This window comes from Cucumis melo, chromosome 9, assembly GCF_025177605.1.
Source record: "Cucumis melo cultivar AY chromosome 9, USDA_Cmelo_AY_1.0, whole genome shotgun sequence".
Taxonomy (NCBI): domain Eukaryota; kingdom Viridiplantae; phylum Streptophyta; class Magnoliopsida; order Cucurbitales; family Cucurbitaceae; genus Cucumis; species Cucumis melo.
The window spans coordinates 15,992,087-16,003,624 of record NC_066865.1 but is presented as its reverse complement, the minus strand read 5'-3'; the positions used below and the strand labels follow the sequence as shown (position 1 = coordinate 16,003,624).

Below are 11,538 nucleotides of genomic sequence, written 5' to 3'. Positions count from 1 at the left end.
AAGAAACAAGGAAAGAAGAAAAAAAGTTTCTCTTTTCAAGTATAAAAAAAGGCGCCGCTCACGGCCGGTTTCGTTCTCCTACTGCAACTCTCCATTCTCACCCATTTTTTTGTGCTTCCATTTCTCTTGCTTCTCTCTGTACTCCCCATTTTTGATCTTCTCTTTGAGTACTTCCCTCAGAAGGAGCGAGACCACGAACCATGGCTTTCCAGAAGATCAAGGTTACCAATCCCATCGTTGAGATGGACGGTGAGACCAATCACCTTATACCTTGATTTTCAATCCTTCTATTGCAATATGTTTGTGTTGTTTTTTATTATTTTTCGTCTTGCGATCCTTCTGTCTTATGATATTCTTGCTACTGGATTGCTTTTTAATAGCTAAATATCTTTTGGAATGGTGTTTGTTGTTTTCCATCTGTTTGGAGGGTGTTCGTGTTTGTTCTTATTGCTTTTAGATCTGTGAAGGACGGTGTGTGGTTTTTCAGATCATGATGTTTTTGTTTTGGCGTACGAGTTGGTGTTTCTTGCATCTGTGAGTATGTTAATTTACTGATCTATGAGACCAAGGATCAACCTTCATTTATTTTCTATTGGTGTTTGATTTTTAAGAAATGAGCATTTCAGTTTTCTTTTCTTTGGTGGTGTTTAGCTGCCTCTGTCCAAATGGGAAGTTGTGGAATTTCCCCCCTGTTTTGCCTGTCTTATGGATCAGTGTTCTGTTTCTTCTCCGTTTAACATCGTGTGTTGTAAACTCGAACGAATCTGGTGAAAATAACATCTGGACTTGTAAATAACTTTGTCTGAATACTGCAGTCATATTTTAACAAACGGTTGAATGATTTTTGAACCAATGAAGTCCTAGTTATACATATATAATGTAATGCATGATTCGGGCATCGCTTATTCAGATGTAGAATATTATGTCTTTCCTAGAAGTCTTTCTTTTTCTTTTTGGATTTGCAGAAACTGGGAGATGTGAACGTTGTTACTTTTCCTCTCTTCTGCACTAAATCTTTTATTTTGGTTCTTATTTTTCCTGCATTGTTTCTGTTGTTTTTTCTCTCTCTCTTTATTTTACTCTGCATAATGCTACTCTTGGGATCCTTTGTACAGGAGATGAAATGACTCGAGTTATCTGGGAATCAATTAAGAATAAGGTATTGATCACTATAGATGTTATATTATTTGTGCATTTTTGTTGCAAGTATTCTTGCTTATACTCTTCCTGTTGTGCTTGCAGCTTATTTTCCCATTTTTGGAATTGGACATCAAGTATTTTGACCTTGGCCTTCCACACCGTGATGCCACAGATGATAAAGTTACAATTGAAAGTGCAGAAGCTACTTTAAAGTATATATTCTCATTTCTCAATGTGTATTTGGTGTTACTGGCGAGAATTATTTGAAATTCTTTTGATTGAAGTATTGGATGCATCATGTTGGACTTTCTAGCTATTTAATCTTTAAGATCTTGTCTGATGATTAATTACAGTTGACATCATTTGCATTATCTTTTTGAATTTTTTTTATGGCTTATTCAATTTAGAATCCAGTGTGTTCTAACTACGACCTTAATTTACTTGGAAAATCATTTGTTCTAGGTACAATGTAGCAATCAAATGTGCAACAATTACTCCAGGTATAAATCTCTTTACTGAATGGAAAAGATCATTTAATATACAACTGCTTATCCCTGGTTTTGTTGATTTTTAAATTACTATATTTTAAAGACCATCTGGGGTTCTTATATTGTAAGAATGTTGATTGACAGATGAGGCACGTGTTAAGGAATTTGGCTTGAAGCAGATGTGGAGAAGTCCAAATGGAACAATCAGGAATATTCTGAATGGTTAGAGCCCCTACCTTAAGTACTTTCTATTCTAGTTTGTTGAATTTTTTGAAAAGGCTTTGAAGACTCATGATAATTTTTAAAATACATATCTTTCTGTATCAATTATAATTTATATGAATTAAAATAAAAGCAGATTTGTAAATATATTATTGGTGTTTTTTTGACACCGTCAACTCTATTCTTTATGCTTGCCTTAGGTTCAGCCTACTGCTTTAGTTATTTATTTTTACTCTCAGGCTTACCTATTGGCATCTTATGCAGGTACTGTCTTCAGAGAACCGATTCTTTGCAAAAATGTTCCTCGCCTTGTACCAGGTAATTGCTCTCCACATTGATTTCATAATCAGGTTAGAAAATTGTACTGATTGTGGTTGTTGTCAGGTTGGACGAAGCCTATCTGTATTGGAAGACATGCTTTTGGTGATCAATACAGAGCTACTGATACAGTCATCAAAGGACCTGGGAAACTGAAACTAGTTTTTGGTATTTGAAATAGCCAGACCATATCTTTTGTTTAATGAGTCCTTAATTGCTTTTATTTAAAAGTTTCTTAACATTAACACGCTGGCTGTTGTAGAGGGGCAGGAGACGCAAGAGATAGAGGTTTTCAATTTTACTGGTGCTGGAGGAGTTGCATTAGCTATGTATAACACTGACGAGGTTTGTTACAATATCCTCATGGTTTAGTTATGGGCTTAAGAAAATATTTTTAATCCCTTCTAATTTTCAACAAGTTTCCCAAATGAGCCCTTCAATTTAATGCTACCTTGTAGTCCATCCGCTCTTTTGCTGAGGCATCAATGGCCACTGCTTATGAGAAGAAATGGCCTCTTTACCTTAGCACAAAAAATACTATTCTAAAGAAATACGATGGAAGGTATACACTTTAATCTTTTATTTTTATTCTTTATATGCATTGTTATATGTAATCTTTATGGTACCTTTCTTTGCACCCTATACCAATAGTCTCTTCTTTTATCATCTTCATGTGTTGAATGAAGATTCAAGGATATATTCCAAGAAGTCTACGAATCTCAGTGGAAATCAAAGTTCGAAGCTGCTGGCATATGGTGATTAGCTTTTAAAGATGTCTTGATAAATGTTTATTATGCCATTCCCAATTTGAACTGCTCAACTAATTATTTTGGATCCAAAAGGTATGAACACCGTCTCATCGATGATATGGTGGCTTATGCACTTAAGAGTGAAGGAGGTTATGTGTGGGCATGCAAGAACTATGATGGAGATGTTCAGAGTGATTTCTTAGCTCAAGGTATATGAAGATTGAGCACATACCTTCTCGACTTTGCCTTTTGGTTGCAAAGTTTCTTTCATGTGGTTGCTTTCTTGGTTTAGGGAAATCACTCAAAGAGTTATACTTGGGCTGCATTTTCTTCATTTAATTTCTAACTTTATCTCTATGATTTTAGGATTTGGATCTCTTGGGTTGATGACTTCTGTTTTGGTATGTTCCATTTAAGTCTTCAATACATTATATTACCAAGACTAAGGTTTACAATCTTCAATTCATTAATTTAGCTGGCAGATGGGTTCGAGTTTTATATTTTGTTTGATCTCTAAGAACTTTATTGGTATCTAAGAAAAAAAATTGGGAAATTAAATAATTACTTTTCTTTACTTACCATCATGTAAAGGTGATCCCTTTTTTGGCTTGGTATTTTGTATACCCTTGTTATTTTTTTGGTTATTCGTAAAAAGAAATGAAGTATCATTTAATTACTTGGAAAAAACTTGAAAAAAAAGCTGCATTCCTGCGGGCCTCAATACAGAAAGTGATTTCTATTGTGCTCCAACTTGTTACATGGATATGGATTTTTACAATTGAAAATTGTATGCCTAACAATTTTATCAGTTTTAAAGTTTATAAGGAGCATTACGTTAAATAAGGCTTCAGAATTACTGTTTATCCTTGTCGTAAATAATAATATGTCTGCACTCTGACTTTAGGTTTGTCCTGATGGAAAGACAATTGAAGCAGAAGCAGCTCATGGCACTGTTACACGACATTTTAGGGTTCATCAAAAAGGTGGTGAAACCAGCACAAACAGCATAGCGTCCATCTTTGCTTGGTCTCGTGGTCTTGCTCACAGGTAGATATCATTTGGTTAATATTTCTTCGTTCCCCGCACATTTTTGAGGTCAAAGGAATATTTACATTTTAACTATTTATCACTGTTCTTATAGGGCAAAACTAGACGACAATGCTAGTCTCTTGGAGTTCACCGAGAAACTAGAATCAGCTTGTATTAGTACTGTGGAATCTGGAAAGATGACCAAGGATCTTGCTCTTATCCTTCATGGATCCAAGTAAGTTTAATACTATTCCTAGTCATTCAAGTAAGTTGCATATTATGCATTGTTATGAATTGTCTCTTTCCACTCCTTAGCCATAAGATTGAAAATTTTATCTTTATAACATTATTCCCTGTTTGGTGCAGGCTTTCTCGTGACCAATATCTGAATACTGAGGAGTTCATTGATGCTGTTGCAGAGGAACTAAAATCCAGACTCCTCAAGGCATAGTGGTAGTTTAAATGTTCAATGGTCAATAATCGTTGAATTTTCAATAATATCTTTCTCATTTTGTCTTCTTTCCTAGGTAATTAGTCTGGTGGGATGTTATTAATGCATTTGGCTTCTAACTATCAAGTCAACTAGGCTAGACATCTTGAGGTTGTTAAACAGTTACTTCTTTTACAATAATTCCTCCTAAGGCACGTGCATTTATTTTTCATTTCTTTAGGTAATTGCACTACCGGTTCGTCGGTAAATAAGTTGGTAAAGACCATATATCTTAGAGATTTTATCCTGCTCACAGAAAAAGCCAATTGCTTTGTTGGTTCCTAGTTTTTCAGTGCTTCCTTCTGCGTTATGTGGAAATTGTTGTGTTTTGATCAAGATATCGGACAATTTCACCTGAGGATGAATTTGGCCATGTAGAACTGTTGTGGTGGAATTTGTTGGAAGTATGGTGTCATTCTTCGTAACTATAATTGAACTTGAGATGTTCACCTCCATCCTGATGTAAGATCCTACATTTTTTGTGGACTTAGAAAGCCTCTTACTGCATTGAAACTATTCTAAGGTGGGGCACCTGTTAGGTGGATTACTGGTTGAAGCATGATTCCCCACTTCTACTTGTTGGGTATGTTGCATATTTGCTTCCACCAATTGTTGAATAGGAATATCAAATTAGACATTTAGGTGTCAAGAAAAGGAAGCACTCATTCACTCCTATTTAAGATGTGTCTTATTTAAATCCCAACTCTTCTGAATAGTTGGTTGTTATGAAGAGGTTAAATCTCAGCTTTATCTGTCGAAAGAAAAAATTCATAGCATCGAGAGTTCTATTCATGATAACAGGTCATCCTTTTCTCTTGATAAGCTCTACAAATGAACGAGGAGAGGAGCCTTTCCAGTTGCGATAAAAAACATTTAGTCCTGATCGGTAACTATTTGGTTTTTGGTTTTTAGTTTTTGAAAATTAGTCTAGAAACAACTTCTGCCACCAAAAGTTCTTGCTTTTGTTATCCACTTTCAACCAATGTTTTCAGAAACCAATCCAATTTTTGCAAATAAATAACTAATTAAATAAAAAAAACAAAAAAGTAGTATTTGTTTTTGGAGGTTTAGCTAAGAATTCAACTTCTTTTCTTAAGATAATGAAAACCGTGGTAAGATATTTTAAATTTAAGGCAATAGATCTCTCATTTCTTTTTCATTTTGAATGGGTGGCCGCATGCCAATTGGAAAGGCAGTGGAGGTTGTTTAAGTCGGAAGTTGCATGCCAACTGCAGGATGAAGGTTGGTAGGACCAAAACTTACCCTCCAAAGAGTACTAGTGAAAAGTGTTATTGGAATTTACTTTTTATTTACACAAATTACGTTATTTCAGAAAAGGAGCTAGGGAAGGGAAGCAGTTATGAATGTGCTTTTATGCAAAAATTATGATTTAAAAGTAAAACGTGAGGCATTAGCTAGCACATTTCTAAGTGCTCAAGCTTGGATAACGAGTTCCAAAATTTCCTATACTATTCAGTAAGTTCTGATCTGTTTTGATTTAGATACTACAAAAATCATTCAAAATGAAAGATTCATGGAGAAGTATCTAGAGTTATATGTTGCTATTTTCACCATATTGATCCTTTGATGGATGTTGGTCAAATCAATCAACAATTATGAAGGATTTGTTGGTTTTTCTTTGGGCCATTGTGAAGCCATATGGTTGGTCCCTTTTGTCTTTGTACAAAGGAACTACTGTTTTGATTCACCTTTTAATTTTCAGTCAACTAGTGCAGGTCGCTTTTGGAACTGTTTCCCTCCTGTACATAGGGAAGTGGAAAAATTTAGGATTCTGGTAAGATAGTTGGCTCAACGGGGGACTTTTAAGGGTGCTTTTCCGTAGACTTTGAGTTATCTCTGATGCATTAATGTCCTCAGTTGAGGATTGTTGGTCTCCCTAATATGCGCAGTCAACATCTCAAACTCTCAAACGTAGGTGGTGGTTTCATGTGGTGGAAATTAATGGCGGAATCCTGGAGTAATATACGTCTTAACCATCAGATTGAAGATTCTAAATTGTGGTTCTTGAAAGCATTGTTTCTTGCAAATCTCTTTTCCTTGAGCTACTAAAAGTAAAACTGCAGATTATTGCTTCCTGAATTTGGATGGTGTAGCTCTAAAGATTCCAATTCTGTCCTTTGTTCCCTTGTCTTTCAAGCTATTAGTGAGTTGTGGGATATCTGAAAAGGTAGTTTATCTCAATTCTGTATCAATGGGGTCAGTATAGCAGCACTGAGGAGAGTAACCACATGTTTCTGTACCGGCTTTTAACTACAATAATTGAATGAGACTTCGAGGAGGTTGGTGTGCTCTGGTGTCATGGTGTGTGCCCAAGTCCATTGGGATCTGGAAGCTCTCTTGATAGGATACTGGTGGTTTGTTATGGAGTTTTTGGAGGGCTTCTTCTATGAGGCATGCTCATTTCTTTTAATTATTACCTAGAGTGCCCTCTAACTATTCCTTCTTTCTTTTATATCTAAATCAAAAAGTGTTTCTCGGTTTCTTTATCGGGTTAGGAGATTTCTTATCACTCTCCCCTTTTATACTACTTCAATTGTCTTTAACACTATGGTTTACCTGCCAAAGGAGAGTTTATCTATTATCAGCTAGTCTAAAATGATCTACACAGAGTGAGTTGTTATTTATGCTAGAAGATTCTACCTTCCAAGTGTGGAATTTTTGGTCTATAAGTGATCCGGAATAGTATAGATGGGGCATTAGGGAGTGTGAGAAAGACTTTTCAAGACTTGACTACTGAAAACTATGTAGTTTATCCCAAACCTCTATCACCACCCTGTAGTAGAAGGAAAGGAGTGACAAAAAAGAATATATTATTACAAATTAATCATCCATCTCGACCTTGGTAATTTATTTCTCTTTAGTAAAATCAGAGTATTTAGTGGGCACCTGAGACTTTCTGGACATTTGGTTACTTCCTGGGGTCTTTTCATTGAACTTTTAAGCCATTTGACTAGTTGCGTCAAATAAAAGTTTCAAGTTATTCTTTTTTTATTTCACACGTGTTATCGTTTTAGGGTGATCCCAACTCATGAGAGCTGATCTTGCAGGCTAGATTGTGAAGACTGATTGCTGAAATACATGAAATGAAGTAGAGAGGCGACAGACTAACAAAAACGGGAACTGTGTTGAATCTGTTGTTGGGGGCTCTCTGAGGTTACTGTTTTGTTCTGTGTTTGAAAAATGTTGACTTCAATTGTCAAAAGTTGTCATAATCTATTCCCATTCTAGACTTCGCTTGAAACTGGAATGTGTATTTTTTGTCTTTTAGTTTTTAGTTTAGTGAGTTGCTTGCAATAAGTAATCAATAATCATCTTGGTTTTCTTGGTTTCACTTTGGTGGAAAATGAATCTTTATTTTTCTTAGGTTGTTCTCTCTCAGTAGTCACTTTTTCATGGAAGGTTAAGGGTCCAAGTAGTTTTAGGAAAATGTGTTGTGGTCTACTCGCGGTTGCAGTGCTGCTTCAGATAGTGGGGTGTGTACTTTTTGTCTTCCAATTTAGGAGTTGCAATGAGTAGTCATCTTGGTTTTCTGGGTTTCAGTTGGATGAAAAATGAGACCTCATTCTTCTTAGGTTGTTTTCTCATCATATAATCAACCATCATTGTTTCATCCATACTATGCCATTGAAGGTTGAAGGGTTTTTTTCGTAAACAAATAAGTGTGAGGTTTTACTCACCAGCTGTTGCAGTGTTGCTGGTCTCTTGTCGTGCAGCCATTGGAGCATATGAAGAAGATTGTAGCTTTACGTGCTCCTAACCTCTCTAGCCGTTTTTCAATCTTTCTTCACAAGATTAGTTAACCTATCCCACGTAATTCTCTATAAATACAAAATTAGACACATTCTCATTAAGGAGACTCTTGATTTGATACTTGAAGATTTCTCCTTTTAGCAAAGACCACTAATTTGGTAGTAGATCGGTGGATCTGGGTCGAGCTGATTGTCGTCGATTCAAGTTTGGAAAACTCTCAACAATGTCGATTATGAGAGTTTTGTTGTGAGTTGTGTTCATTAGGGGTGAGTACGATAGACTAAAAAATCGAGTAAATTCATGGTTTGGTGGTCAAAGAACAAGACGGGTTGGTTTGTGTTGGTTTGGGGAAGTTTCAAATTGAGAAATTTCAAAAAATATTTTAAATAGTTAAATCGACTTAACTTGATCGATCAACATTTACGCAGTGACAGTCAATATCAGTTTGAACATTTACTAAACCCACCATAGTTGGTTTAGTTGGAAAACTAACTCTGGCCCATTGATGGTCACGTTAAACTAGAGGAACCTTTTAAATTCAAGAAGATAGAGAAATTTGAAGAATCTTCCTATGATGTAAGATTTTACCATCATCTGTAAATGAACAATAAGGTAAAACAGGTGTTATCCCATGAGCTTAGTTGAGATGTGTGGCTACTAAGTAGTACCAATGGTAAAATTAGGTTGATCCTTGTGGAAGTACAAAGATTAGTTTCTTAATTATTTAAATAAAACGATGGGAGAGGGAGGGGTTCGTGTGGTTTGAGATTTGAATATTCATAAAAAATAAATACATGAAAGTAAAGGATAGAAACGAAATAAATCACAATAAGAACTGTAATTTTGAATCATTGATCATCAAATTATCAAAGAATGATTTTTAACTTTTTATGAGAAATATTTTAATCATTTTAACTAATTACATTATGCTTGGGATTATACTAGAATAAATCTGTTACATGGAAAATCGATTTAGAAATTTGATACAATTTTATTGACTTAGGAAAATTTTCCTAAGTCAATAAAACAATGATTTTTGTTGTTCCACAAATTACGACAGGTGTATTCCAGCTAGGTCTATGTTATTTAGTTAACTAAGTAGCTAGTGTGATTAAACCATTATAAAGATTCTCACCAAAATTTTAGATTAACCTACAACTATATGTCACATTATATATTAATTTAAAACATCAAATTGCACAAACAAGCCTACGCTTGTTACTTGTTAATCAATAGCAAAAAAATGTAACTCATATTAATCAATAAATCAATCATAAAATCCCTAGACAAAAAGTGTTAATCATATTATCAAAATAACTCCAAGAACTATCATAAGGGACCTCAATCTCTTATTGGCCCGAGATCAAGGATTCAATTTGTAGGTTGGACCTTAACCAATTATTTATTAGAAGATCAGTGAGACTTAAGGAACAAGGTAATTTTGGGGGTAAGACGGTAAATTGTTGACTTTTGGTTTGAAAAAAATCAAAGTTTGATTTTGACTTAAATGATGAATTGACTATTTTACCCTTTGACTAAAGTTAGTGGAAAAATTCAACATTATGTTGGATCATCCTAGTAACTCTTAGTGGACTATGTGGAGGCTCATGGCGATGACACCAAGCCCACTATGATATAGTCCATTGTTGCATAGTTTCATTAATGGTTAGTGGAATGTGAGATGTCGAGTTTTGGTGAAGTAATTACATGTATTTTTGCATGTAATTAGGTTATTTAAAGATTTGTTTTTCAAATGTTGAAGGACTTTTGGTAATTTTGTTGTGAATTTTCATTTAAAAAATATAAGTTACAAAATATTTAATCAAAAGCTTTAAGTAATTTTGATTGCTTCTCCTTTAGTTTCCATCTCTCTTTCATATCCTTCACCTATCGAGTCATACAACCCGATTCTTAGTCCAGAGAATAGTGAGTCAATCTTAGTGGTGGTTTGGTTTGAGATTGTTTGACGATTACAAGTGGGTGGGAACTACAAAGGTATAATTTCTAAAACCCTAATTTAGTCTAAATTAGCAGTTTATGCAGTTTATGCATGTAAACTTCTAATAGAATTAGATGCAACTAGAGCTATTTTGATTTGAATTTCGCTGCGAATGTCTATTGTTTTCCATCAGTTATAAACCTCCAATTGAGTTTGTTTTGTCCCAAAATAAACATTATGGCTTAGAATGACCTGAATTAAATTCATCACCTACAAAATCAAGGAATAGACACATAAAAATACAAGAACTATCCTAAATGAAGAAGAATACATAAGATAACGTATTTTCAATGCCGTCATCATAACTTTTGATCTTAGAGGTAGGAGATTCATATCCTCCAATCCAATCCCCAAGAACTTAAAAAAGATAATACTAACTTTGAATTTTAAAATATTACCAAACTTAAAAGTGATAATAGACAATATCTGAAAATATCCCAAAAGCTCTAAATTCTAGTGATTGAATATTACTAAATAAACTCCAAAGTGCTCTTAGGTAGAGGGAGCTAGTGAGACTAATCGACAACGCAACCATAGAAAAAAGGGTGAATGTTATAATTGTGGAGAGATAGGTCATTATGTCAGAGAATGTCGTCAAAAGAAAAAGATGATAGAAAATAACAGTCACCTCAAAGGGAGACAAGAATAGTGAAGATGAATGGGATGCAAAAGCATGCTTTACAACAATAGATCCCAACCCCTTGTCGACATCTAGTGCGATGGAGAACTAAGTATTGGCTTGCCATGTAGTAGAGGTAAATTATGAAAACGACTGAATTATTGATTCAGGAGACACCACTAACTATTTCATAAAGTTCTTGAATTGTATCTACGTACAATATAAGTATGTAAATTAGGTTTCTCTAAACTATATTGAAGGATGTAAATAAATATATCAAAGATATAGAAATATCCTACGTTTTTCTTGGATTAAGGAATTTTAAAATTCCTTCATACAAGAATTATAAACCAATAAATATCTGGATATATTTAGAATACTAGGATGATATAGAGAAATCTATTTTCTTTGACTCCAAGGATCTCATGCTTATAAAAATGAGGTATAGATCATTTGTGAGCTATAAGCAAGCAAAGAGAGGAAGAAAGAAAAGTGCAATAGTCAGAGAAAAACTTTGAGGGGGCGTTTAGCACGCAAGTTCGGAATCAAATTCCTTGACGGGGTTCTGATGCCTGAAAATTATAAATGTCTGTGTTTGAGGTGCAGGATTTGAGAATTTGGAGTTTTGATGCCTATACTTAGGTGCTGGTTTTGAATTCCTAAGTTTAGCTAATTTTTTTATTTTTATTTTTGTGAATTGCACGTCTTAAATT

The 11,538-nt window shown here is 34.5% G+C and overlaps 1 protein-coding gene across 4 annotated transcripts; it reads left to right on the top strand.

Annotated features, from left to right (window-relative positions):
- LOC103501355 (cytosolic isocitrate dehydrogenase [NADP]) lies at window positions 1-7,788 on the top strand. 4 transcript variants are annotated; one of them, XM_008464909.3, is made up of 17 exons: window positions 60-249; window positions 1,116-1,159; window positions 1,243-1,352; window positions 1,603-1,640; window positions 1,773-1,850; window positions 2,115-2,168; window positions 2,235-2,336; window positions 2,431-2,513; window positions 2,627-2,730; window positions 2,855-2,923; window positions 3,011-3,126; window positions 3,284-3,318; window positions 3,822-3,964; window positions 4,059-4,181; window positions 4,313-4,391; window positions 4,474-4,547; window positions 7,505-7,788. In XM_008464909.3, exons 1-16 carry the CDS (start codon window positions 201-203, stop codon window positions 4,498-4,500), a joined length of 1,254 nt encoding a protein of 417 aa, XP_008463131.1. In that variant the 5' UTR covers window positions 60-200; the 3' UTR covers window positions 4,501-4,547; window positions 7,505-7,788. The 4 variants fall into 4 exon arrangements, with proteins under 4 accessions (XP_008463133.1, XP_016902977.1, XP_008463131.1 ...); XM_008464911.3 differs by lacking the exon at window positions 4,474-4,547 and having other exon boundaries at window positions 1-249; window positions 4,313-4,399; window positions 7,505-7,659; XM_017047488.2 differs by lacking the exon at window positions 7,505-7,788 and having other exon boundaries at window positions 1-249; window positions 4,313-4,399; window positions 4,474-4,645.
- Window positions 7,789-11,538: the final 3,750 nt, after the last annotated feature.

Coding starts and splice junctions, on each gene's coding strand:
- LOC103501355 (XM_008464909.3), top strand. CDS start 201: ATGGCTTTCCAGAAGATCAAGGTTACCAATCCCATCGTTGAGATGGAC. Junction 3,127..3,283: donor GAGTGATTTCTTAGCTCAAG/GTATATGAAGAT, acceptor CTATGATTTTAG/GATTTGGATCTCTTGGGTTG. Junction 4,392..4,473: donor TAAAATCCAGACTCCTCAAG/GCATAGTGGTAG, acceptor CTTCTTTCCTAG/GTAATTAGTCTGGTGGGATG.